The sequence below is a fragment of the Lygodium microphyllum genome, chromosome 26 (genome assembly GCF_053477565.2).
Source record: "Lygodium microphyllum isolate KBCC chromosome 26, Lygodium_microphyllum_v1.1.10, whole genome shotgun sequence".
In the NCBI taxonomy this organism is placed as follows: Eukaryota; Viridiplantae; Streptophyta; class Polypodiopsida; order Schizaeales; family Lygodiaceae; genus Lygodium; species Lygodium microphyllum.
In genome coordinates, this window is record NC_141160.1 from 72,190,713 (window position 1) to 72,218,655 (window position 27,943).

At 43.2% G+C, this 27,943-nt stretch overlaps 1 protein-coding gene across 2 annotated transcripts; it reads left to right on the forward strand.

Moving 5' to 3' along the window:
* Positions 1-2,826: 2,826 nt before the first annotated feature.
* On the forward strand, positions 2,827-27,883 carry EMB2786 (COMPLEX 1 LYR-like protein). 2 transcript variants are annotated; one of them, XM_087668010.1, is made up of 5 exons: positions 2,827-3,113; positions 24,928-24,972; positions 25,135-25,298; positions 27,193-27,290; positions 27,388-27,883. In XM_087668010.1, the coding sequence occupies exons 3-5, from the start codon at positions 25,263-25,265 to the stop codon at positions 27,464-27,466; spliced, it is 213 nt and encodes a 70-aa protein (XP_087524136.1). In that variant the 5' UTR covers positions 2,827-3,113; positions 24,928-24,972; positions 25,135-25,262; the 3' UTR covers positions 27,467-27,883. The 2 variants fall into 2 exon arrangements, with proteins under 2 accessions (XP_087524136.1, XP_087524135.1); XM_087668009.1 differs by lacking the exon at positions 25,135-25,298 and having other exon boundaries at positions 2,840-3,113.
* The last annotated feature ends 60 nt before the right edge of the window (positions 27,884-27,943 follow it).

Sequence of the window (27,943 nt, forward strand, 5' to 3'; positions counted from 1 at the left end):
AGTAAATCTCTAATGCAAAGTGAGCAAGTAAAGCTCAAGACATATACATCAAAGTATCCAGGATGCCCAAGTATATTATAAATACATATGGGAGCATAAGTGTCAAATGAAGCTCCAATACTCGTAAGTAAGCATCAAATATCAAAGCAATTGACCAAAGCCCAAGTACATCAAATGTAGCTCAAATCCAAGCACCAAAGCATGTCATAACCATGTCTAGGCCCATACATCAATGCTAGACATCACCGTAGACATGCAATATACCCAAAATGCCATGTAGGCACAATAGGCATTTAAAGCATGAAGCTTACTATTGTATGCTTGCTATCCAAATTGTTATGATACTAGTAAATCTCTACAAAACTAAGCTGATCAAGCTCTAAGCAATCAAAACAACATCCCAAAAGCATAACCATACTATTTGGGTGCCAAAATAGTATCCTTGAAGCATCAAACATGCATTATGGAATTTGTTGTTTGTTGTCCAAACCAAATTTTTTTGTACTTTGTGAAACAAAGAACAAAAAATTGCACATAATCAATTCTATGAGATACCCATATCTATAGCTCTTGTTATGCTCTTGGTTTCCAGCTATAGAATGCCTAAATTTGATACCATGTGGAAAAGTTATAGCCAAAATGTGAGTGTTATCAAGTTGCCATAGTTGTCTATGACTTCTACGGCATGCTCTATATCCACTCGAAATGGATAAAATGGCTGCTCCTCAGCTCAATAAGTACTCAACAAGGCTCAATTAAGCCCTAGGAAGCTCCTTGATAAGCTGAGAGCAAGCTAGAACAAACCGCGAGAAGGGAAGCCAGTGTATACCTTGGGAGGAAGAAACAATGACTACCATGAAACCTTGAGCTAAAGCTTTGGATTCGAGCTGAAGTAAAGGATGAAGAAACTCCTCAAATGGTTGGCTCTAATACTAGTTGAAAGGTAGAGCCTAAGTGGAAACCCACAAGTAGAAGTAAGAGCAAAGCAAGAGCTATGGTGGATGGAGCCAGAGAGAGAGAGAGAGAGAGAGAGAGAGAGAGAGAGACAATGTATGTGGAAACTTCAACAATCACAATGTGTGATTGGTCTACCTTTATTTAATAGTCACTAAAAGAATAAAGAATAAAGTGACAATGATGGGTGCCTGGCAATTGTAGTGTACATGTGCGTGGTCATCATGTGTGAAGTAAATATAGGGTGGCGTAGGCACATGCGTGGCACATAAAATTGGACGTTGCTCCCATGTAGCAATCATAATTTATTATTAGATTAGTGCAATGCTCCTTTACGTAATGCTTAATCAAACACTTCAAAGTAATGGCATAGTCATCGGAAGATTCTTTTTTTTACTCATATGGAACTGTCCATCCCTCGTATACCAAAGGTCTCTTTTGTTAACAAGTGATTTGATGAGCTACCATAGCATGGGAAAGCTTGCTTTTAATCTTTAAGCACCTAATTAATGTCTCGAACAATGCTTGGTATATTCTATTTACTTGAGGTGCCTACATTTGGTGGGATGATGAAATCAACTTATTCCTCCATGTATTGTGTCATGTGAGAAGGTAATATGATTGGTTATTGTGTTATTTCAATACATTTTACTAAGCTTAAATGCATGTTTTAAAACCCATCGTGTGAAGATGCTCATAGTCTTTCTCTTGTGCAAGAAGGGTCCCTTTGGACTTAGTTAGCTTGGAGGGAGGTGATGTGGTGGACAACATGGGCGAGTATAAATGACAAGAGTGAGTTCAATAGAAGAGGGTAAAATGTTCACAACTCCTCAATTCTCTCTCTCTCTCTCTCTCTCTCTCTCTCTCTCTCTCTCTCTCTCTCACACCAAGAAACTTGTTGCAATAAATATCTATAATTTACAAACAACACCCACTTGATCATGTATCAACCATATATTGTTTTATGCCACAATTTTGACTGCAAAAAGTTCTAAGTGCCACATGTATACTGCTAGTATGCCTGCAAGTGCTTAGATGGCTAAGTGTTATGGTATTCAAAAACTCCAATCATCCCTTTGAACAGAGTATCTAACTTGCATTTTGGAACATTACAAAAGAGAGAGGGGAAAAAAAAGTAACATGGAAAGCTGTATAATGCTTTCCTTTGATAATTGAGTTGTATAGTACTTTCCTTTGATAATTGAGCTGTATAGTACTTTCCTTTGATAATTGTAGGTCCACGGAAGATTTCCTACATAAAGCTTTGACCCATAGGGTTGAAACCTTGTAGGCAAGCCACCATCGAATTCTCCTTCCTCTCCATTCTCACACTTTCACTTTGCCACATCTAGGATCACATTGATATCGGTGGTGGTCATGTTTCGTGACCATGCTGAGGTGGATGTCAAGCAAGTGCAAGTTGAAGAGAGGGGTGAAGTAGAAAGGCCTTAGGCCCTCCAAAGGCATCCCTCTCCTCCCCTGTCTCATCCATAGCCCTCCTCTTTTTGGTCTTCTTTCTCCCCCCCCCCCCCCCCCTCTCTCTCTCTCTCTCTCTCGTGTCTCATCCATCACCCACCCTCCTCTTCTCCATATTTAAAAAAAAAAGGCACTCAAAGAAGAGAAAAACAACATTTGCTTTATGCTTTTTATTTCTAATTGAATTTCAATTAAAAAAATAAAAACACCAATAAAAGTATGAAAAATAAGAACAAAAAACATATTTAGCTATATTTGTAAAAATAATGAGCTTATGAGATCACAAAAATGGACACATGCATATGAATCATACACATACATGCATACACGATTGGTTTCTTTGTGACTCAACTGTCTCTAAACCTTCTTACCACATGAGTTGTGCATTAAAATGTGACTATGGCCCTTTAAACCTCGGTGCGAAGCAACGGAAGAACAGCGATGCAATCTAGTGTGGAGCACCTAGTGTCTCTCATGAAGATATAAAGGATTTTAAACCTTAAACAATCAACAGACTAATCAGAGACATAAAACGAGAAATGGAACTGGAGGGAAAGGTCTTTGGTTGTATGGATGTAGCCTAGTGACCTGAGGGCATCACCAACCGAGGAGACACAGGCCAACTCTGCATCATCGCGGCTGCCATGGAAGCCAAGGTTCCAAATCTTTACAACGTCAGACAGGTATTGCTCAACCGGGCCTCTGTTTTGAAACTCAACCACTGCAAGATCAATGGCATTGCTAGTTCTAGCACTGATCTTTTCCTTGGCTTCATCTTTTCTAAATGGCTTTCTGCTGTTGGTTTTCTGCACCTCTGGTCAGTGGCACCAGCACAGAATACCTTCCATGTTCAAAACATTGAGTCCCATGGCCATAGGATCCCTTTCCAAGCTCTGTTATTCTGTTTCCTCAGGCTTATCACATCCTTGCCATATTGAATTGGCAACCTTATAATCCAAGTTCAAGGATCTGGTGTAGTAATCCGAGATCAAACGGATCAAAAGACATTTGCTTTCATTTTTGTTGGATCGATCTCAACTGAATTGCTTGGCCTTGCACTTCTTTGTGTATCTAGAAGTTACAATTCCTGGACTCGTTGCGAAGTGTTGCACTTGCTCGATGACCATAAGCCACGTTACAATAATTTTCATAACTAATGACATTCCGCAAAGGAGAATTTGACAGTCAGTGCCAGCCAGCATTTTGTGGATGAAGCAGTTTACTTAATGAGTCTTCAGTTATTTGGTAAAAACACCAAATGGCCCTGTGCATTATTTGACCCCTAAATTGGCATTAATAAATTAATTAATGCGGAATTCCTAGTGTTACCATTGATACTTATGGGTCAAATAAATCCGCTAGGCTCAAATTGACACCAAGTACCACCTAATACTCATCATGGATGATTTTGATGTATAACCAGACGGGTTGTTGTGTAGGTTGTAAGGAGTGATAGGGTAGTGATTTTATCGTCCACAAGTTTACTAAGTTTTTGTAGGAGCATGACATTCGTCATCAGCTCACCCCTACTAACTTCCCCTCTCAAAATGGAGTTGTAGAGAGTAGAAACTGGATGCGATGAACTTGGCAAGCTCTATCTTGTTCCTAGAAGAGCTCTCCAAGTGCCTTTGGGTCAAGGCTGTTAACACTTCAATGTACATTCTTAATTGGTGCCCCACTGGTGGTCCTATAAAAGACACCCTTTGAGACATTTTTTGGCACTTGGCCTATGATTTTCACTTTAGTGTCTTTGGATATTATGCTTACATGCACCCTTGATGATAAGATAAGAAAGCTTACTCCTTGAGTCGATATCCTGATTTTTATTGTTCCTTCGATACAATAGTCTATCACTTGTTCAATCCTCAAACGAACAAAGTGCTTGTTCAGAGAAATGCAGTTCTTGATGAGAGGGACATTAAACTGTTTTCTCCACCTACTATATTGGAGATAGTGCCGTTTGAGTTGGATTTGCTACCCATTCCTAATCCATGTGCAGAATCTAGTGCCCTAGTAGATCTATTCATCTTGTATCTAGTGTTTTATTTGTGTCTATTTTTACAACAGATTATACAACGCATTTGCAAACAGAGAGTTGGTAGGAAACTCTCAAGTATTTCCAATGGCAAGAGGCCATGGAAAAGGAGCTTGAGAGCATTGACTGAAATGAGACTTAAACCTTGGTGGATTATTCGAGTCATAAGAAAGTCATTGGGACCAAGTGGATATTTAAAGCTAAATTGAAAGGTGATGGAACTTTAGAGAGGTACAAGATTCCTTGTTGTGTAAGGCTTTTAACAAAAACATGACATCGATTATGAGATCTTCGCACCCATTGCGTTGTTGATATCCTTCCATTTGTTGGTTGCAATGGCCGCTCATTATAGTTGGCCGTCTATTAGATTGATGTCAAAAGTGTATTTTTGAATGATTACCTAGAGGATGAAGTCTACAAGAAGCAACCTTCCAAATTTTCTTTTATAGATTGTAAAGATTGAGAGGCTAAGAGGATCGAAGCTCAGCTGAGAGTGCAATAGACAGTGTAGAGAGTGAAGCACGACACCCAATGCAATAGACTACAAGAGTGTCAACTGAAAGTACAAAGTACAACCCTTAAACCTTAGGTTGTAGGGGGTGTTTACACCCGAACATGATAAGTACTCGTAAGTGTGTAACATAAGCACATACGAAAGAAGACTAAGTATGGGAAAAAAAACCTCTCGTACCGAGAGTAAAAAGTGTCCCAGTGTCCTACTGATCACCAACACTCCTCTATGAGTGTAGGCATGAGTGAAACCCAATAAACCCCCTTGGAGTGAGGAGTGATAAAAAATACAAGGATCATCTGCCACCAAAGGAGATCAAATTGAAGGCATTGCGAAATGCTTCAAATTTGTCATGAGGAAAAGCTTTGGTGAAGATGTCTGTCACATTATTGGTGGTAGGACAATAGACAAGGTTGATATCACCTGCATATAGCCTCTCTCTGACAAAGTGATAATGTATCTCAATGTGTTTCGTGCGTGCATGAAACATTGGGTTTCGTGCCACTGCAATGATACTCTAACTATCAGTGAACAAAGGAGTAGGACAATAGACAAGGCTGATATCACCTGCATATAGCCTCTCTCTGACAAAGTGATAATGTATCTCAATGTGTTTCGTGCGTGCATGAAACATTGGGTTTCGTGCCACTGCAATGGCACTCTAACTATCAGTGAACAAAGGAGTAGGCTTTGTAACAGAGACATCCAGACCAGCTAGCAAGCGTCTAATCCATACACATTCAATTGTGGTAGTGAAAGCTGCCTTGTATTCAACTTCACATGACAATGTGGCAACAGTGGATTGTTTCTTGTTAAGCCAAGATATGCAAGATGAGCCAAGAAAGAAACAATTGCTACTAGTGGAGTGACGTGAATCATAATCACGAGCCCAATCAGAATCACTGTAAGCATGTAATTGCAATAATCCCCCTTTGGCATAAAATAATCCAAGAGATCTAGTACCCTGCAAGTAATGAAAGACACGCTTAACAACTTGCCAATGTGACATGCGTGGCTAATGGATATATCTGCTCAGGGCTGAAACTACAAATTGTATGTCCAGCCTAGTGTTGCATAGGTAAATAAGGCATCCAATTGTTGGAGCATATGTGTGTATATCAAACAAATCACTGTCATCATGTAATGACGGCTTTGATCCAAGTTCCATTGGTGTATAGACTGACTTGTAATCTTGTAAGTCAAACTTCTCAAGAAGTTTACCAATGTATCTTGATTGTGATAAACCAATACCTCTAGCATCATGTATGAATTGAATGCCCAAGTAATAATGCAAAGACCCCAAGTCTGACATCTCAAAAGTTTGTTGCAAATTTTGTTTAAGTGCTGCAATCTGATCAGCATGTGTCTCTGTAAGCAAAAGATCATCAACATATAGACAAATGATCAACATGGATCCCCCCTCTTTACATACGTAAGGGGTAGACTTAGATGAGCTATTTATAAACCCTTGGCTGAGTAAAAAGGCATCAATCTTTGCATACCAAGCTCTAGGAGCTTGTTTCAAGCCATATAAAGCCTTTTTCAGCTTGCAAACCAAGTGTTCGGATCCCTCAACTGCAAAACCTATGGGCTACTGTACATATACTTCCTCATGAAGTTCCCTATGTAAAAATGCACTTTTAATATCTAAGTGATGCACAGTCCATCCATAATGGGCAGCCAAAGCAACCATAGACCTGATGGTAGTCATTTGGGAGGTAGGAGCAAATGTCTCCTCATAGTCAATGCCTTTCTTCTGTGCATAGCCTTTAGCTACAAGCCTTGCCTTATATTTGTCAATGGATCCATCTGCATTCTGTTTCAGCTTGTAGACCCATTTTGTGCCAATGGCTTTTTTTTCAAAGGGCAAAGACACTGAATCCCATGTTTGATTCTTAATGATAGAATGAAATTCAGCTTACATTGCTGCCATCCAATGCACACTTTGTTGTGCATCCTCAAAGCATTCAGGCTCCTCATCATCAATTGTACTTGCTGCCATAACAAACTCCATGGTATGTGTAGTATCATGCATACAAGCTTGCCTTCTAGTACGACCAGCCATGGGTGCATCCAGATGACTATCTTTCATAGTTTGTAAATACCATCTAGGCATTTGTCTTGCCTTGTGACTATGTACAAGCTCTTGCTGAATTCCAGTTTCAGCACTTTGCTGAATATTTAGATCAGCCAATGGCTGATTTTCTGCATTTTCCAATGGACCAACTGTCTGAACATTAAGTTCACTTGTTGAAACACTAGCTGAATCACCAAATGAAATGGGCAGCAGCCCTTCAAATACATCACGGGAAGCCTAATATGTGTTGAAACCAACAAGGGACAATTCTGATTTTTCATCAAATAGTACATCCCTACTGACAAATACCTTTTTAGATACAAGATCATAGAGTTTGTAGCCTTTGCTCTCACTACTATAACCCATAAAAATGCATTTGACAACCTTGTTATCCAACTTTTTTCTGAGTACTTAGGGAATGTGTGCATATGCAAGATACCCAAAGGTACGGAAGTGCCCAATAGAAGGTTTCGGGTTGTTCCTGTCAGAAGTGGAGCAGCGGTGGAAGCATAAACATGTGCTGAAATAAACTGCTGAAACACAAGACAAAAAGAGAAAAGAAAACGATACAGATGAGAACTCAGATGTATGCACGGGAAATGGAATCCATATATCTGAACATGAGACAGTCGCATACAACAGTGAGTCACTGGCTGCGTGGGCACTGGCACAGGCTCCTCTCTCCACAGAGTCTGCAGATGGTGAAGATGATGATGATGACTGAGGAGGAGCCACTGAGTATAAATAGGCTGAAAAGTGGGGAGCAATAAATGCTGGTCGGACAGTATTAATGCTGGCCGACTGGTGCATAAAAATGCTCCACTGGCATAAAATGCCACACTAGAAAAATACCTAAAATACCTAATAAAAATGCCCAGCCCAGATCAAGCTCAGACTCGCACATGAGCTGACAAATACTTTGCTAACACCCTCTCTCAGATCATGGGTGATCTGATACAATACAATAGGATAATGAAAAGGGATCAGAAACTATACAACATAGAACCACCAAGTAGAACCATGGATACCCAAGCAGTGGGTGATCAAGCCACCACCAAGGTGCCTCGAAGAGAACCTGATGTCGATGTCGATCGTACCAAACACCTGAAAATAGAGAAGATCATAGCATGTCTCTGTGTCCATCACCAATGTCTCGTAGGAGCATACAAGACCATCCTGTCAAAAATGCCCCTGAACATAGGTGACCATGGATTCCCCTCCTTTGGCCAGACCGCCAAAGTGTCCCCTCATGTGAGCTCCAGACGAAAGCCTCCCGCTCTCTGTCAGATAACCAGCTCATCATGAACTTGGATGTCAATCCCAGCTCCAGGATGTGATTCCGCCAGACGAAAGTTGATGCATCAGGGACGTCCCTCTCTAGAACCTGTGCACCTGTATAAAAGTATAGATGAGGCGCGGCTGCCCCATCTGAACACCCGTTCACACTCCCTCTCTGGCACAAGAGAGTCGTGAGGGATGACCTCATCACCACCACTAGAAAGCAGCCGAGGAAGGGGCCACCAAGCCCTTCCCGCGATCCGAAGAAAAGGATCCCTTCCGCGCCTTGGACTTCACCTTGGTCGGAGGATCTGAGTCGGAGTCTGATTAAGGAGAGGACTCATCGGTAGAGTCAACATCCCGCTTTGTCTTTTGCTCCTTCTTCTTGGAAGCAGCTAACGTCTTGCAGTCCTTCCGCAAATGTCCCTTCTTGCCACAGTGGTAACATCGGGCCTTCGACGACTTCTTCCCGTCACCCCTCTCTGAAGCTACATAAGCCTCGCCTCCATAATGTGTTGGAAGCCGCCCCTGTAATCTCAAGGATGTCTCATCCTCAAGAAGCATCGAGGTCATATGTGTAAAACTGACAGGAGTCGATGAGGTCTGCACCCGCAAAGCATCGGCCACTCCATCAAACTCCGGGGGGAGCTTGTAGAGGACCGTCCCGACGAGATGTGCCTCAGGAAGAGCAGATTGCATGTGCCGAAGCTGGTCCTGTACCTGCGTAACACGAAGAAGAAAAGACTGAATAGTATCTTTTGGCTCAAACTTCATCTGCTGGAGCTGGCCATAAAGTGTGACTGCCCGCATGGTGGAAGGTGCCTCGTACATCTACTGCAATTTCTGCCATACTTTAGGAGATGTCCTACAGGAGGTAACCGTCGGTAAGACCGCTTTAGAAATACACCGAAGCAACGCGGAGTAAGCACGGGCATCGTCCGAGTCCCATGTGAGCACCGCTTCCTCATGGTTGTCCTCATCAAAGTCGTCAGGAAGAGGAAAAGGACGGAGAGGTCGAGGAATAGCTCCACAGACGATGTACCATAACCGCTTCTGCACAAACCAAGCTTTCATGACAGCACTCCATGTGAGATAATCAGGTCCATGTAACTTATCATCAGTGGAAGTGCACGGAGGAGCCATATGGAGAGGATAAGAAGAGAAGTAGAGAAGAGATGGAATTTAGAGAGGAAACACAGCCAAAACACAAGCACAGACTGCAGAAAATGAGAGTTCACATGCAAGATAGCCCAAAATCTGATCAATAGAAGACAAAATCTGCTGCAGAAAGTCAAAAAATCAGTTAAAAACTGCCAAAAACAGAAAAAATGGCATGAATTAACAGTCACCCAGCCACGAGAGATGCTGAATCAGCAAAATGCAGGCTGTAAACTGCAGAAAAACAGGTAGAAAATTGTTGCCAGCAGCTGCTGATGGAGAACGCAGGCAGTAGAGGGTGCGGAGGCAGCAGGCGATGGTAAAACTGCAGAAAACGCAGGTCAAACAGGTCGCCTGTAATGAGCAGCAGCTGCCTGAGCAGAAAAGGGGAAAACAGTCTTGAAATCAGCAATAAAACACAGTAGAAACACAAATCCTGAAAACTGATACCATGTCAGAAGTGGAGCAGCGGTGGAAGCATAAACATGTGCTGAAATAAACTGCTGAAACACAAGACAAAAAGAGAAAAGAAAACGATACAGATGAGAACTCAGATGTATGCACGGGAAATGGAATCCATATATCTGAACACGAGACAGTCGCATACAACAGTGAGTCACTGGCTGCGTGGGCACTGGTACTGGCTCCTCTCTCCACAGAGTCTGCAGATGGTGAAGATGATGATGATGATTGAGGAGGAGCCACTGAGTATAAATAGGCTGAAAAGTGGGGAGCAATAAATGCTGGTCGGACAGCATTAATGCTGGCCGACTGGTGCATAAAAATGCTCCACTGGCATAAAATGCCACACCAAAAAAATACCTAAAATACCTAATAAAAATGCCCAGCCCAGATCAAGCTCAGACTCACACATGAGCTGACAAATACTCTGCTAACAGTTCCAAGCCTCAAAAGGTGTAACATTTTTTAATGTTTTGGCTGTTCAAAACATGGCAAGCACACATAACAGCTTCCATCCAAAAACTATGGCAAGCTCTTTGCTTTCAGTATACATTTGTCCATCTCTATGAGTGATTGACTTTTCCTCTCTGCAATCCCATTCTGCTGTGGAGTAAAAGCAGTAGTGAACTGATGAACAATGCCCTTCTACTTTAAAAAAGAATTCAACATAGAGGACATATATTCCCCAGCTCGGTCTGACCTGAGAGTCTTTATTTTACAGTCAGATTGGTTCTCAACAAGTGCTACAAAAGCCAAGAATGCATCATATACTTCTGACTTTTTCACCAAAGAATAGACCCAACAGAAGCAAGTAAAGTCATCAATAAAAGTCACAAATTAGTAACATCCTCCCAATGACTTTATTTGCATAGGCCCACATACATCTGAGTGCACTAACTGTAACCTGGCTATGGTTCTAAAAGCAATATCATGGGGAAACGAATACGGATGCATTTTCCCTAAAACACATCCTTCGCACAAGTGCTCAGGAGGTCTCTCTAGAAGAGCTAATCCATCTAGCATCTGTGTACGCTATAAGAGCATCAAGCTACCATAGTTCACATGCCCCATCCGAGCATACCATAACTCTGCATGTATCATAGTAGGAGTAAGAGTGGATGCCAAGTATACTGAGGGATCAACTGAAAGAGCATTCAACTCATATAACCCATGACATAAAGTGCTAATCAAGACCAAAGTCATGTATTCCTTGTCTCTTACCATGCACCTATCATCATCAAAGGTTACTTGCAATCCACAACGTGCCAAAGATGAAATAGAGAGCAGATTCTTCTCTATATCTGGCACAATCAAAGCATCCTGTAGGCAGAGAATAGACCCATCAATGGCTGTGAGCACAATCTCCCCAATATCTCTAACAGGGTATGATGCATTGTTGGCACATTGTATAGACTTGCCAACTGGAGCTGCACCAACAGAAGCAAATGAATCTTTGCGAGATGTGATGTGCCTAGAAGCACCACTGTAAAAAAACCAAGTGCCTGCATCCTCAGTAGAGCTAAATGCTCTATCAGCCCAAGAAGAGTCATAACTGCATGTGTAAAAGCAATAGTCCCTGTCTGCAACAAAGGATATTGACTCAGTAGTAGTGGAAGGAGCATTAGAAACAGACATCCCTGACTCCTTTTTTCTTCTCCTTAGCAATGCGCTTTTTACACTCAGTGATGTAGTGGCCTGGCTTCTTGCAATAATGGCATTTGCCTTTCTTGGCTTGTGTGCCCCCTTGTTTTTTATTACCTTGTGAAGTGCCAGAAGTCCCAGAGCTTTGTGGAGCATTCTTTACTTGGTTGCCTTTGCCCTTTTGTCTAGCCATAAAAGCCTGCTCAGAGGCTATGACATCCACACCACTATTTCCTCTTGTTTGCTCCTCCTTTAGAAGCAAACTAACTAATTGAAGAAAGGAAATAGGCTATGGGGCAATCCTCATGGTGAGGTTTAGGGCTGTATGAAAAGCCAAGAAGGAGGTAATGAGTTTAATGTAGTAGATATCAGCTGTGCATCTGAATAGTACTCATCGACATTCATAAGTTGCTCATGCAAGTTCTAAATTTTATTGAAGTGATCTTGCATAGAATCACCCTCATCCATTTTCAATGTTTCAAGCTCATTTTTCAAGAAAGAGATGCGAGACTCATTCTTACTAGCAAACATCTGCTTCAAAGCTAGCCAAGCTTCTCATGAAGAAGTTGCAAACAGAATGTGAGGGATGATGGACCGCTGAACTGCAAATGCAATCAACGACAAAGCCTGTGCATCTCGTGTATCCCATGCTTTTTGAGCTGCTGATCTTTGGGGAAGTGGTTGAAGTGGAGTAGGCTGAACAGACTGAGGTGCCCGCTGTCCACGTCCTCCTAGAGGAGTAGTAGGAGCCACAACTTTGGGCCTAACTTCTTCTCCATTGACATAATCCCAAAGATTTTTCGCAACAAGCACATTCTTCATCATGAAGGACCAAAGTGAGTAGTTGTTACCATCCAATCTGTCCTCCTTGGATATATAGGTAAATACATCTCCTCCCTGATTTGCCATGATAATCAATACCAAGAGAAGGCAAAAGAGCAATGCCCAAGCTGGACTAACCTGGAAATCTCCAAAATTTCCAAAAATTACAGCAAATAGCTTGTTGCAATTAGTACACTGAGGTACATTGTCAAAACTGTCTGTATTGCACACTGTCCAAGGTGCATTCAATGTTCAGCAACACTGTATGAGCAAAAACCCCAAAATTTATTGCCCCAAAATTGTCTAAAATAGTCTATCTCTGACTGAGACTATAGTACATGTGCCAATATCTTCAAAAACCCCAAAATCCCCAAAATTCTTAACTTATTTGCCAAGAAATTTGCATCAATCGTGTCCCAGACACGTATTCTTATTTTCTGTGCATGTCCTTCTAGAATCTCTTTTTCCAAAGATGAATTTGGAATAGAATTAAAAAAAAAAAGTTGTACCTCCGGTTCTAAGGCGGGATGACGGCACAGGTAGTGAACAGAGCAGCTGCTAGGCGAGCTAGGCCAACAGAGGCGGCTGGCAGACCAGGGCCAGAGTGCAAAAGAGAAGTTGCAGGTGGGGCAGTAGGTGCATGTTGGTGGTGGCTGGTGACTCTGGAGAAGGCGGGCGCTAGTATAGGCAGGTGGGCGACAGGTCCGGGGTTGCGTAGACCAAGGCTAGGCGGGCAGCGTGGTTGTTGGCAGGTGGCGTCAGAGGCAGGGGCGGCACTTACCAGTCAGGGGTTGCGTAGACCAGGATAGGCCAGGGGTTGCACAGACTAGGGTTGGGCGGCATGGTCGCTGGCAGGTGGCGTTAGAGGCGGGGGCGTCACAGGCAAGGGCTTTGCTTACAAGGTAGGGGCGTCGCAAGTAGGCAAGCGAGGGTGTAGGCAGATTGGTGGGGTGGATTGGCTAGCTGCTAGGCATTGGCACAGGGCACATGCAGTTGTCGATTGACAAGCCTAGTGCTGCTATGGTGGACCTGGCGTGCCACAGGTGACAGACATATTGGGCAGTGGCGGCTGTTGCAGGAGACGGACAACACTTGCAGTCTTGCTCTAGACAGAGCTGGACTGTGCGGGAACTCTTGGAGGTTGAGCAGAGCTGAACCCTGCTCTGATACGAAATGTGAGAGGGTGAGAGGATTGGACAATGTAGAGAGTGAAGCACGACACCCAATGCAATAGATTGAAAGAGTGTCAACTGAAAGTAAAAAGTACAACCCTTAAACCTTAGGGTTGTAGGAGGTGTTCACACCTGAACATGATAAGTGCTCGTAAGTGTGTAACATAAGCACGTACGAAAGAAGACAACAAGTCTGGGGGAAAAAACCTCTCATACCGAGAGTAAAAAGTGCCCTAGTGTCCTATTGATCACCGACACTCCTTTGTGAGCGTGGGCGTAGCTGAAACCCAACAAAGATAAGATCTTTTGTTTGCGGAAAGCATCGGACTTTTGGTTCTGTAGGATGGATGAGTTCGTTTGCACTCATGGTTACCATTCTACCCCTTATGACCCGAACTTATATGTCAAATCTACTTTAGGGGGGGTCAGCTATATCCTTCCATATGCTACTGATGTATTTATCACAAGCTCATATTCTGCTATCATGGTGGATTTAAAAGCCCAAATTTGTTCCACATTTGAGATGACTGATCTTGGTCAGTTGTTCCACTTCTTGGGAATGGAGGTAGTTCGATCTGGGGATAATGTTTTATTTCACAATAGAAGCACACCCTTCAATTAGTTGAGTAGAATTGAACTGATCAAATGTGGCATGTGGCCACGCCTCTTGCTACCATTGCCAAGCTTTCTAAGGATTTTCTAGTTCAGCCCTTCGATGAGTATACTTATAGGTTGGTTATAGGAAAATTAGTCTGGTTGATTCATACTTGGCCAGGCCTTGCATACTTGGTTTCTTTACCGAGTCAATATTTCAATGCGCCTAAGATGTCACATTGGATTGCTTATATGCATGCATTGAGATATATTCGGTGTACTTATTCATATGGAATAACTTATAGTCATGGTTTGCTTTTGTAAGAATACCCTAATTCATACTAAATTGTAGTTTTCAACACTTGACAATCCCACGGTGGCTACATTTTCTCTTTGGGTATGGCTTACATTTCTTGGTCTAGCTGAAAACAAGAGATGGTGGTTGCTTCCATAGTCGAGGTAGCGTATCATCCTCTTTGATGGTACCACAGAGGTGGTCCACTTGAGGAGCTTATTGATGGTGCTTCACTTTCCATATGCTTCATCGACTGTCCTCTTCTGCGACAACAAGAGTGCTATTGTGATAGTTGGTAACCCCATCATCAATTTAGTAGATCCGACATGTTGATGTCCCACTATCACTTCACCATAGAGTAGGTTGAGCTAGGTATCATCCATCTAGAGTTTGTGCCTTGATCGGACGATTTTGCATAGATTATGACTAAGCAAGTTAACTGTTTTGTTTTTTAGTATCTTCTACCTAGAATCGGTGTGGGTGTATCCTCTCCTATTACTTTAGATTGATAGGGGAAGGGTGATTTCCTTTGGGTTTTCCTTCCACTTTGAGAGATTGGGGTCTTCTTTTGTTGAGGTGATAGGAGTTTGGTTCATTTATTGCTTCACAGACATTTATTTTTTGAACATTATATCATTATACGCATCCTTTGGTTGACTATGATTATAAAAGGACACTTGGACAAGTGAACAATTTCCTCGGGAGGGCACTATTCAAGTAGCATCGTTGCATTGCTCTTTTTGTTATCTCATGCATTTACATTTTATTCTTGTAAACATACATCTGTGTGTATTTACCTCTTTTTTGCCAAAGAGTGGTGGACTTTGGATCCACTATATTCATGGCAATGTACATGGCAATCTTTCTTTGCTTGCTTTCATATTTCTTTTTTGCATTTTTATATACTCCCCATATGTCTTTGTACATTTTATTTTTCATCGACACCCAGTGGTGGTTGGGATAACTTATTTGTTTTATTATCTATTGGGAATGACCATCTCTTTTATTCTCCCCTAGGGACATAGATTACTCAATAGGACGAAAGATCAAAAGCTCTTACTGAAAGCCAAAAATGTGCACTGTGGTTTTATCTACCTTGGTAGGTCTTGCTTGGTAGGCTATTGGGTAGCCGACGAGCATCCTTTGATCAATGCCTTGGTCTCTTTGGGGTGATCACTTGGGCTTTCTTAGTAAAATAACAATTGCCTTTGTAGTCTTGGTAGGTCATTGGGCAGTCGATGTGCATTCTTTGTTTCATCTTTTGGTTGCTTTGGGGTGGGATGCCTTGGGAAGAGAGAGAGAAATATATTAGCTTGGGCTAGTACAATCCTTTTTGGTTCTAGGTTTGGGCTTGAAAGGGGGTGTTGAGCTGAAAATGCATTTTATGTTGATTAGCCATTTAAAATAATCCTAAAACATGCTTAATTAACTAAATCACCAAAATTTCATTAAAAAGAAATGTGTTTCTAAAGAGTATTTGTCATGAGGATATGATTTTTACAAGTCTCACTTAAATGTGGATTAATTTTTAATCACATGTTTAAGTAAATGTTACACATGTGAAACACAACTGAGATTAGTGTAAATTAATGAGCTTGGGTTCCAAGAGAATCAGTAGATGTCAAAGGCAAAAGTTCTAGTTAGTTATGATACAGAGATACTAGGTGATATCTGGTGCTAGTTATTGGCCTAAGTCATTTATTTGGCAATAAGTGTCAATTGGTGACACTACAGATATGGCGTTATGATACTTGACATTGATCTCATAGTCAAAAAAGACATAGGGACACTTGAGAGATGAAGTGACCTAGCCAATTTAATTATCGACTAGTCAAACTATTTTTTTGGACATCAAAATAATTATCATATTAATTTTCAGTAGTTTTAAATTAAAAACTAATATAATAATGTGCATATTGTTGGAAATTCATTTGGAAAGGTTGCCACTTGTTAAATTTTCCAAAGGGAGGTTGGGAAAAACGTGGGAAAGGTTGGGAGAGCAAAAACGAAGGCTTGAGAGAGAGAGAGAGAGAGAGAGAGAGAGAGAGAGAGAGAGGTCGCGATGGTGCCCCTGCTTCGTGCCGCCCTGCCCTCGCCTGGTCTGACGCGCCTTGCTGTCACCTCGATCTGCCTCGTCGCAGTCTGAAGATCTGCCTGTCGTCACCCCCCGTTCGCGTCAGCACCGTCGTCGCCTCTGCTCGCCTGTCCTTCGCGTTTTCTCAACATCGTCGCCGCCTGCATCTCCGCCTGGTTTTTGACATTCGCGCCTGCTCCCTGTGCCGCCAGCGGAATCCCTAGCGCCCTCTTTCTGCCGCCCTGCTCGTGGAGCCGTCAGGAGCAGACGCCCTGCTCCTGGAGCCGCCAGCGCGTCCTGCTCTTGGCGCCCTGTCCACGGCCAGCCGCCCTGTCTCTGACGCCCTGTCCACGGTCGCCTGCCACTGACACCCTGTCCCCGGACGCTACTGACGGATCCCTGCCCGGCACCCCAGCCTGTCCCGTCCTGCCGTGGAGACCGCCAGGCCTTTGTTTCGCCCTTCTGCCCCTGCACCGTGACAGGTAAAGCTCCGTTTTCATTCGCTGTCCTTGCAGAGTACACCCCTGGACAGCGCCTCTGTACAGAAAAGAGGGAGAGCGAGAGAGCCGGCAAGAGACAGGGCCAGTCCTCCTTCGAGTTCAAATCATCATATACGATGGCTGGTTTGGATCTGGATTTCATAGATCAAACAGTGGCAGCACTTGGCCCGGATTCTGATGCTGAGGAACCTGAGGATATGGTTCCGTGCAACGAAGAGATGCCCCCTGGTCTCGACATCCAGCCTGCGGGTAAACGTACCAAAGAGATAGGTGTTTCTCAGGATCGGTCCTATGCTCAGGTTGCTTCGGATCCTGTGGACTCTCAGGAAGTGGACTGGGAGCATTTGCTGGAATTTGCAAACACTTTGCTTGGAGATTATGTTCAACATAATCAGGAAGTCTTTTCTGACTCTGCACCTGATGATGTTTTGGACGCCACCGTGGACCCAAAAACTGTCCTACGCTCCTTTTCGGTATTTTATGATCGTGCTGTGATACTCTTCTTCACTGGTCGAATCCCGTTGCTTTCCCGTATTCGCCAATGGTTGCACAGTCTGCTACAAGGGGAATGTGTTGAAGAGATTTTTGTTGGCTCCCGGGGCTTTTTTGAGGTCCTGTTGAAATCGGAGACGCACCGTGCTGCTCTCCTGTCTAAACTGCCTTTGTTTTTTGAACGCCGGTTGGTTCATGTGGTTCCATGGCGTCCAATGGCAGATTTTCAGCGTCTGCTACAACGCGAATGCCCTGTGTGGGTAGAGGTGGAAAATTGTCCGGCTGTTTATTGGCCACTATTGAAGGATGCTATGGCCGTTGTGGGCACTGTTCTGGTCCCTCCCAGTCTCAGGGCTGTGAATCGCAACCGCTTGTGTATGCTATGGGACACTGCAAGAAAAAGGCCTGCCTGGTTACGCCTCAATTGCTCTGGCATGCACCCGTTACACTTTCGTTTGAAATGGGGCAATTTTGCAGGCCATTGCTTTTCCTGTGGACAGTTGGGGCATTTTATGGCCGAATGCCCGGAACAGCAACACACTTCTGATGTTGGCCATGCTGCGCCGCCCATGGAAGATATGGTGTGTGATGCCCCGTCGCTGGATGCTACCCATCAGCCCCAAGCTCTGGCCAAAGGTAAACAACAGGTTTCGGGCTTGGATTCCAGTGCCACTAATTGGGTTGAAGTACGTGCAAAAAAAGCCAACAGGGTTGTTGTTGGCATGGAGAACACTGTGCCTACTACCTCACAAGATTCCATGCGTACATATATGCGCAGGAAGGAAATGTTGTCTTCCGAGCGCTCTGCTCCTGCTATGGTTTCCTCTGCCCCCCTTCATCAGCCCGCCAGGAAAATGTATTCGGATCGTCCAAAGGGTCCCCCTGCTAAGCTGGCATTTGATACCAGAGGTAATGTCATTACCCCGTGGGACCGTCGTTATCCCCGTTCCACCCCCAAGCTAGCAGATATGCCGTCTACTTCCAAATCTGGTCCTCGGAACTCTTTTGCAGTGTTGGCGGATTTCTTGGATGAGGGCGTCCTGGACATTCTCGCTGACAAAGTCAAATTGAGGCAAGCTGTGCCTCGTACCTGATTTTGTTTTGAATACACATGAAAATAGCCACGTGGAATGTGCGAGGAATTTGTTCTCGACACAAGCAACATGCCATGTGGACTGTATTGCATGAAAATCAGTGGGATGTCCTGTGCGCTGTTGAGCACAAGAGTCACGGTGAAGCCGGAAAAGTGGTAGATTGCCATGGCTTTCGATTGTTTTATGTAGGGACACAGGCCATGCATTATTCGGGTGTGCTCATGATTGTCCATAACAAATATCAGCCGGTTCTTATTAAAAATGATGTTCATGGCCGTTTTTTGGTGATTGAAATTTTATTTGAAGGGGAAATCTTATGGCTACTTGGCCTCTATGCTCCGAATGATTCCTTATCTCGTCGGGCGCTTTGGCAGACTTTGCAGACCTCCTTGTCACTTGGCAGACGGGGCTTCTTCATGGGGGATTTCAATATGTGTGTTGATTCTTCCCAGTCCACATCGGAGCATTCGGTGATGGATGCGCCGGAAAGTCGTATGTGGCATGCGTTGGCTCTTGCTGTTCTTAAGCAAGATCTCTGGTCTTGGCTACACCCGTCTTCTACAGGGTTTACTTTCCATTTTGCCCAGTATGCAACAACATGGTCGCGATTGGACCGTATATATATCATGCAGAATGATGATTTTCTTCCCGAGCTGCTCGAAATAAAAGTGCTGCAGCAATATGCCTTGTCGGACCATTTCCCTCTACAGCTTGAGCTGCTTGCACAACCCGTTGCACCTTTCAAGCAATTTTTGGAGAGACTCCCTTTGCGTTTCAATTCGTCCTACCTGAAGCATGCAATCTTTCAGGGCTATATGCAGCAATTGATTGACAGATTCCTCTTGGACTTCTCTTCTCAGGGCACTGCGTCATTTGAAAGGTTGCTCTCTAATGTGCAGAGGGTTGCTCGGCAGTATGGGATCTATCATGCCTCTCTTTGTCGGCAGCGTCGCAAGGCAGCCGAGGATATGCTGGCTTTGGTTCGTTCTCTGCTGGTGGACACTCCGGATGATGCATTTCTGCTTGCACTGGCCATGCGAGTGGCTGATCTTATTAAAGAATTCCACTTGAAATCATATCAGCAGGCCAAACTGCAACATCTGACAGAGACTCTGCAAGATAGTGCATGTCAGATCCATAAGTTCTTTCGAGCTCTCCATGCCTCTCCTGCTCGGGAGAATATGACCAGACTCGAGGATGCAGAAGGCCACCTTATCCTGGAACCGCAGACTATTGTGCATATGTGCAGGAATTATTTCCGTGACCTTCTCGGCTCCACTTCTCCACCTTCAGACCAAATCACTCAGGCTCGTTCCGGTTTTTTTGACCTGGTCCGCAATCAGCTTCCGCAGGACATGCAAGCTACTATGGAGTCCAATATTTGTGAGGCAGAGGTTATGGACGTCTTGTTACACTTGCCCAAGGATAAAAGTCCGGGTTGGGATGGTCTCACCAATGAGTTCTTTGAAGCTTTTGCTACCCAACTGGCGAAGCCATTGCAGGCGTTGTTTCAGCAGGTGTGGCAAACGGGGATTATGCCTTCCTCATGGAAAGAAGGCCTTATTAAACTGCTTCCCAAAGTTCCTTCGCCATCTAAGTTGACACAGTGGCGCCCCATTTCTTTGATGGGTTCAATGTACAAAATCTTTTCCAAAGTAATGGCGAATCGGCTTCATAAGCATCTCCCGGCCATTGTGCACCCTCTACAGTATGGTTTCATCAAGGGCCGCAATATTCTGCACAATGTATTGAATGCTCAACTGGCTATTGATTATGCAAGGCATTCTAATCAGGAGGTAGTACTGATTCAACTGGACCTGGAAAAGGCTTTTGACTATCTGGATTGGTCTTTCGTGGCTGAACTTATGTCTGCTATGGGCTTTGGTCCCCGGATGTTGCGTCTAATCTACATCATTAGCGCTGCAGCGTCTTCGCGAGTCATGCTGAACGGAGGTGTTACTGAGCCATTTGTACTTGCCTACTCTGTCAGACAAGGATGCCCTTTGAGCCCTCTATTCTTTGCCCTTGCGACACATCCTGTTATTTCAATGTTATCCCATATGGCAGCCTCTTCTCAGTTGGCCGGTCTGTCGCTTCCTACAGGACAGCACTTCATTAGCCAATCCCTGGCGGATGATACTTTTATGGTTTTGCGTGCGGACAAGGACAACCTTCAACGAGCATTGGATGTTTGGGGCATCTTTGGTCAGGCGTCCGGCCTTCGTATCAATACGCTCAAATCAGCCATTCTCAGCTGCACGGAGTCGGACTTGCAGTCCTTGGACTGGCAGGGTCTGGTTGTTCCTCGTGGCTCCATTGTCAGGCACCTTGGGTACCCTTTGGGTGTTGACGTTCCACCAAAGCAGCTTCTGCAGTGGATTTCCCAGAAAATGGTGGCTAAGTTTATGTATTGGAAATCTCAAGCCTGGCCCTTCCATATTCGCCTCAAAGTGGCCCAGACAATTATGTTGCCAATGCTCACATATTTCTTGCCATTGTTGCCCTGGACTACTACGACTCTGAATGCTCTTACTCAGTCTATTCGCTTCATGCTATGGAAGGACTCATTGCATGCAGGTATTTCCTGGATCTCTTGGTCGCATGCGTGCACCCCCAAACGCATGGGTGGCGGAGCTATTTTGGATGCTCAAACTCACATGCAGGCACTCCGTTGGTCTCTTTTCCGTGCCATGTGCTCGGATCATCATCCATGGGTCGATATAGCCCGTTATTTCCTTGAGAGCCATGGGCTTCTACATGGCAATACCCAAATCAGGAGTTCTTGGTGGCATGTTCTTAATGCTGATTCGCGGTTCTCCAGTTTTTCGTCGCTGCTTACTCATTTGGTATGCTCCTGGAAACGGGTCCTCCAGAAGGCCCAGTGGCATCCCGCGGAGGATCGCTTGGCTACTAACTCTTTTCAATTGGAATTGCTGGCAGTCTCGCGTTTACTTGCATGGGAAGGTAAACATGAGCTTAGACCACAATTCAACCGGATGGCCCGTTTGGGCTTGTCTTCAGTTGCGGATGCCACCCTTGCCAGTCGCAATGTGCTTATATCTTTTCGTACAGCTAGGAGGCTTTTCAGGATCCCTCGGGGATATAGGCCTTTATGGGAACAGCTTTTGCGGATGCTCCAGAGCAGACAACCCTTTCCTGCCCTTGCTTCAGATCATCCCTGGCAGGATTGGGACCTACAAGGCCGGCTGACTTTAAGCAAAGCTTCTGCTAACCAAGTTTATCATATTCTGATTAAAGATCATCAATGGCTAGTTACCAAAGCAAATGCTTTATGGGGATTACGTAAATCCCGGTCATGGTGGAGGGCAACAGTGATGGAGGGCTGGTTGAACAAGACACCCTTCAAATGTAAAGTCTTTCTTTGGAGAGTGATGATTGGTGGTCTTCCGCTTGCGTCGGCTCTTTCCAAGCGACGAATCTCCAATGGCAAATGTTTCTTTTGCACCACTGGTGTGGAATCAGCCCGCCACCGATTTATTTCTTGCCCCATCGCAAAGAAAGTCTGGTTATTTTTGTCGGCTGTTTGGCAAGGAGTGGTTGGATTCACCCTACGCCCCTTTGATTGGGTTTTCGGGCAGCCCAAATACCCCACTCCTGCACAGCCACATATGAAGCTCATGTATCATTTTCTTCGATATTGGGGCTATTGGCATAACTGGACCATTAGGAATGCTTTTCTTTTTGTCTCCGCCTATAATGTTCAGCGGCATATTGCGAGGCTTAAGGGCCTCTTGTATTGGCAGTTGGATCTTCTCCAGCATTCTGATTTGCTCTCTAGGGAGGACTTACGTCCCTGGCATATGACAATTTCATCTGCATCCTTGCCATAACATTGTAACTTGTAGTACTTAGAACCTTTTCACATGATGGCTTAGATTGTCGTCATGTATCTTGTAATCAAGTCATCTTGTACTTTTTTTCGTAATTAATACAATTATCTTTTACGAAAAAAAAAAGAGAGAGAGAGAGAGAATCATTCATTCTTGCTCGAAAACATATCATGAGAAGCTGGAGCCATCGTGAGCTGAGTTTCAGTCATTATCAGTAGGCATTTGTAAATTTGGAGTAGCCAACATTTGTACAAGATCCTAGGTAGGTGGGCAACATCCCCAAGCTGACTCTAGGTATAGGTGACAGCATTTATTGCTGTCGGGACAAGGCAGTAGCTGCATTTGATTGATTTTCAGTCATTTCTTGCGACCAACCTTTGAATTTTCTCTCTCTTCAACATTCTCTCACATTTTCTAGCCATTTCATTAGCTTGCTTCGAAGATCTCAGCATTTGGATCCTTGGAGGTCGAGGAATTTCATTTTTTCTTTGCTGTAAGCCCTGATTTGCAGCAGAAATCAAGGTTTACAGTTGCCTTGGGAAGCATGCTAGACATTGAAGACTCCAAGTCCTAAATTATTCAAGGTTGAAGGTGATTTTTAGTTGAAATTAGGCCAGCCATCAAATTTGGGACATTTCCACTCTTATCGAAGTGGGTGGTGGTCAATTGACTACCTTAACCAAGGGGCAAACTAGATTGAAGACTTGCTGGTCACTTTGGATGGCAAGGGGAGTTTGGATTGTGAAGGGATTGGGGAAATCCTATTGTAAATCAATTTTGACTTCAATAAAGCTAAAGAAATACCGAAAGGGGTGCCAATTTTGGGGCCAACCAGGTGTCCATTGTCCAAAGATTAGTAGGTAACTGTGTATTTTCAGATTTGCAATAAATGCTTAGTGTTGTAATTTAGTTGTAACTAGGGAATTACCACCCATCCTCCTCTGAAGGAAGGCGGTTACAGTATTCGTGTCACATGAGCCAAACCCTTGTTTGGGAGGAGGCCCCAGCCATCTATAAATAGATAGGCTCTCCACCATGCAATCTCAATCTCGTTTTTGCAGCTTGTAGGTGCTTTATCTTTGCCATCCACACCCCATTTGGAGAGGATATCTCAGCTCAAGCTGCTACCCATTGCTGTTCATCATTAGACGCTTGCTGTTCAGCCCCTTGTTGCTGTTGGCAACTGGTTTTCAGCCTGTTTGTGCTGCTTTCCAGCTGCTGATTGCTGCCCACACTCGTCAGACTCTGTTGCTTGCTGCTACATGGCTTATCTATTGTGTTCGAGCTGTATGATCAGCAAGAAGTTGCATTTTGTTGTCTACATCATCACTTGTGCTGCCATGCCATCTTGTCAGCTGCATTGACTGCTTACCACATCATCAACAATTGTTGTGTTTTGCTATGTATTGCACTACCTACCTGTTTGTCTCACTGATCAGCACCTGCGTTTGCTGTTGCCAGACATTCTTTGAGGCTGCTTGCTGCATTTTGAGATCTGTCAGAGTAAGACACATTCTTTAGCTCATAGTCTCTGCCCCGGTCCTTGAGACATGGGAGTTCGATATTCAGTATTGAACTTGCATAGTGTGTCTGCTGCATTGTGCATTGTATTTATTCATTATTTAGATTTATTCTTTTGTGTTCATTGTCTTTGTATTACTCTAACCCTAACTGTGTTTGTTTATCAGTGTGTATTTGTTGTATGATTGTGTTTGTATTCTATAGATCAGCATTTCTTTACATGGAGTTAGTGCTCAACCATTGTACTCTTTGATTCTCATAGTGGATTCCTACTCGTGTTTACTTTTTCTTTCATATTCACAATTTGTGCATTCTCTTTCACTATATTGAAATGTCTCTTTTTCTTGTGTATCTAAATGCCTCTTTTCTTGTAGTTAATTCCAATGGTGCACAAACTACGCAAAGCATCTATGCCATTATTATATATGTTGCAAACATTATCCTATGTTTCTTATGTATGGATAAAAAATAAGCACAAACACTCCTAGTTTATATACATTTGTGAATTTTCTTGTATGAAATGTGAATAGCTTACCATTGGATGAACTGAAATGAAGTTTTAATGTCTCTTGAGCAAACACTGTCCTATGCAATTTGTTGTGTTAGGTCTGGATAAGAAATGAGCACAAATACTCACTAGCTTTCTCTGTATGAAATGTGAATAGCCTACGATTGGACGAACTGGAATGAAGTTTTGAAATATTTCATGAGTTGAAACTGATTATCTGATTTTTGAAATAGTTTGAAACATCCTCAAATTGGCAAAATTAAGGCTTTGGTTGGAATATGTGGTCCCAATAATATAGATGATAGCCTCTGCTATGCAATTAGATGAAGTATTGATGCAATGCTTTCTTGTGAATTGATGCTTCCAGAGGAAACAGCTTACTTACATACTTTCTTGTTTGAGTTGCAAGCAGCTTTTTAAAGAGTGTCTACGTCGTGCAGATGTGGAAGGCAAGAAAGTAAGTTAACCTCATTTGCAGTTAAGTTACATGTATCGCTCTTGATAAATTGCACATTATTCTTTATCTTGGCGAAGTTCTTACTAGAACCTTCTTTTTGTGTGTATATTTGCAAATTGATGACTTCATTTATGAATATGACTAGGAATCATTTGCTGGCAGACAAACTAGAAAGCATGTTTGCCAGCAAATGCAAGTTGGCAAGGTCTGAGCATGTGTAAAGAAATGGGAGACAAAAGTTAAAAGCCTGCCTCAAAAAGGATTTGGGCTCTTCAGATGATTTTGTTCATATGCGTTTGACTGAGAAACTCCTTGTTTCACCTCCTGTAAGTTGGCAACAGCTTGGTCCCTTTCTCCTCTCTTCTTAATGGTTCCCTTTCTATTCTTAAGCAGTGTGCAGCATTCAGCCCAAACCCCAAGAAAAAGCCTTTATTTTGCCATGTCCTCTGTTGCTACCATGCTCAGGGTGCCTGCTTTAAGCCATGCTGTGCCGTTTTGAGAAGGTAAACTTGTCTCCTTAGTCTGTCTGAACATATGAGATGGCTGCCAGTGAAAGCAATGAGCAAGGGATAAAACTTCTTATGTTGAGGATTACTTTAGTTATAGGTGCAAAAGTTTCTTCATAGTCAATATATTCCTTTTTGGCTTTGAATATCCATCAGGTGCCAGTGACCTTCCTCTCATTTGGCCTGTGAACTATTCCATCACTTTCTGTGTGTGATTCCAATACATAGCATACATCTCTTGCCCTTCCAGTTTGGTTTCTGCAAAGCCTGCTCTGGAGTGAAACTCTCTTGATAGATATTAATGCAGAGCTTACAATCTTGAAGTTGAAGATGAACCTCATGTTTCTCATGTATCTGGAAGTTTTCCAAGATCTTGGAGTAGGCTGCTGTCCTGTATTCATGGAGTGTTGGAATAAACCTGCTGTTCTGCTGTCAAAACGTGGTATACAACTGGTAGAGCCTCTGTTCTCCTTCTGTCCACTGGATCCGTCCCAACAGTGCTGCACATAATACATCTGATGCGTGTGATAATATCATGGGAAAAGGTCTCATGGTCACCTCCAAATTTGCACTGATCATCTTTTACTCGGTTGTTGCCTAGGGCTGGCAATTAGGTTCACCCTGCTGTTCGTAGATGTGCAAGTCTGATTAGGCTGATGGTGGTCTCTTGCCTCCCTCACCACAATGCCTACCAGTTTGTGTCTGATTTGGCTGCCCATCTGCCTGTCATTGTGCTTGGGTGTAGTTCGCACAATTGCACACTTCAACTGAATGTGCATCTATGGGTATATTACCTCTATCCATCTACCCTGTGTCAAAGTGAGAGACATTGTAGTTGAAACGGGGCAGATGGCTTTCAGCTGTCAAGATTTGAAATTGAATTTTAAACTTAACTACATTTGTTGGGCTCTAATTAAAAATGTGTGTGTCATCGCAAGGGACAGTGGTGACATGCCATGTTTTTTTTGGTTTGTTTGGGGGGGGGGGGGGGGGTTTAGGGGTTTGTTTTACGGCATTTTAGTCACCAAGCAGTGTGTTGTGGTAAGTTTAGAGTCTAGACTCTAGAGGGTTTGATGTCTAGCAGTGAGTGGGAAGGGGTGAATGCAGCCCAAAAATGCAGATCGACTCATTTATGATCATTTGAATGACAAAGTCCTATTCTTTCTCTCTGTTTCTTTATGCTTTTAAAAACGAAAGCACACTGGTCAAGCTGATGTGAAATCCTCCATCAACTGGGCATTTTTCAAAATCTCTGTTTACAGGTTCTGCTCCATTATTGGACCAAATGTTTCTCAGTTTCTTTTGGGATTCGGGTTTCAGCATACTTTGTTCAAACATTGTGAAAGCTTGTGATTTTTGCTTGAGAAAGATTACATGCCAAGTCATATACACAGAAGCTGAAAATCCTTTGTTTCTCTGAAGAATGTAATATTAAGTGGTCCAACCATGTCCATGTGAATGAGTTCCACAAATATTTGGGAATTGACTGGCAACGTTGCTTGCCTATCATGCAAACTGGACAAATTTCTGATAGAAGGGGTATGTTGAGAAATCAGCCATGTTCTTCAAATTCTGGAGTGATTAAATAGGCAAAATTGCAAGCCTTGCATGTCATATTATCAAAGAAGTAGATTCATTCAAATAATAGTTTCTATATGTAAGAATCTTTAGCCGATCATATGAAACTTCTGACACGTCCCTTCTTTCATGGCAGAGAGGAAACTCACATGTCCTAAAAGAGATGGTTCGGCAGCAGTTCAAACGAAATATGAATGAGACAGATGCTCAAAAAATACAAGAGATGAAAGAAGCGTAATCTTCTTCCCTTGGCATCTGACAGATTATATATAGTGTGAAGGTTATGAAAGCTTTTTTTTTTTCCCTCTTATGTGAATCTGGCTGCATGCAGTGCTATAAAGGGGCTTCTTAATCACCTTATAATGGAATCAGCAGCGGCTGAAAAGAAGGAGCCAAGGAATTTAATCTAAATAATCCATCTATCAGGGTACCTGTTTTCTCAATTTCATGTTGTTGTAGAAGTAGCTTCAAGCTGCATTGTCTGGCAGTGGAGGCTGAAACAAGTTTTGGTTGTAACGTGTGTTCTTCTTCCTTAGCTTTCCAAAGTGATGGACATGTTCTGTCAATGAAGGAATCTTCTGTAACTGTATGTGGTATAGTGCATGGTGGGAGAGGTAAAATGAATAAGGATGCAACTAGTTATGTGCTCCATTTTGAGCACATTTCACAAACAAAATTTTGAGTTAGCACTATTTTTTGAGATACTCATAGAAGCCCAGTTCTGTGCAGTAAAACTGCCAACTGACAAGGCAGTTGAATTGATGATATGAAGTACAGGAAGTTGTTCGTGTGTTTTATCTAAGAATGACTCTACATCCTTCGGAAAAGAGTCTTGGTTATTTGTGAAGTTTTCTAGACGTCAATGGAGAGGGTGTAAGAGGAAGTGA

Bases quoted from the DNA above. Each gene is read 5' to 3' on its own strand.
- EMB2786 (XM_087668009.1), top strand. From the start codon at position 3,075: ATGGAAGCCAAGGTTCCAAATCTTTACAACGTCAGACAG. The intron at 3,114-24,927 runs GTATTGCTCAAC...AGTTGCAAGCAG, and splicing joins ATCTTTACAACGTCAGACAG to CTTTTTAAAGAGTGTCTACG. The intron at 24,973-27,192 runs GTAAGTTAACCT...CTTTCATGGCAG, and splicing joins CAGATGTGGAAGGCAAGAAA to AGAGGAAACTCACATGTCCT.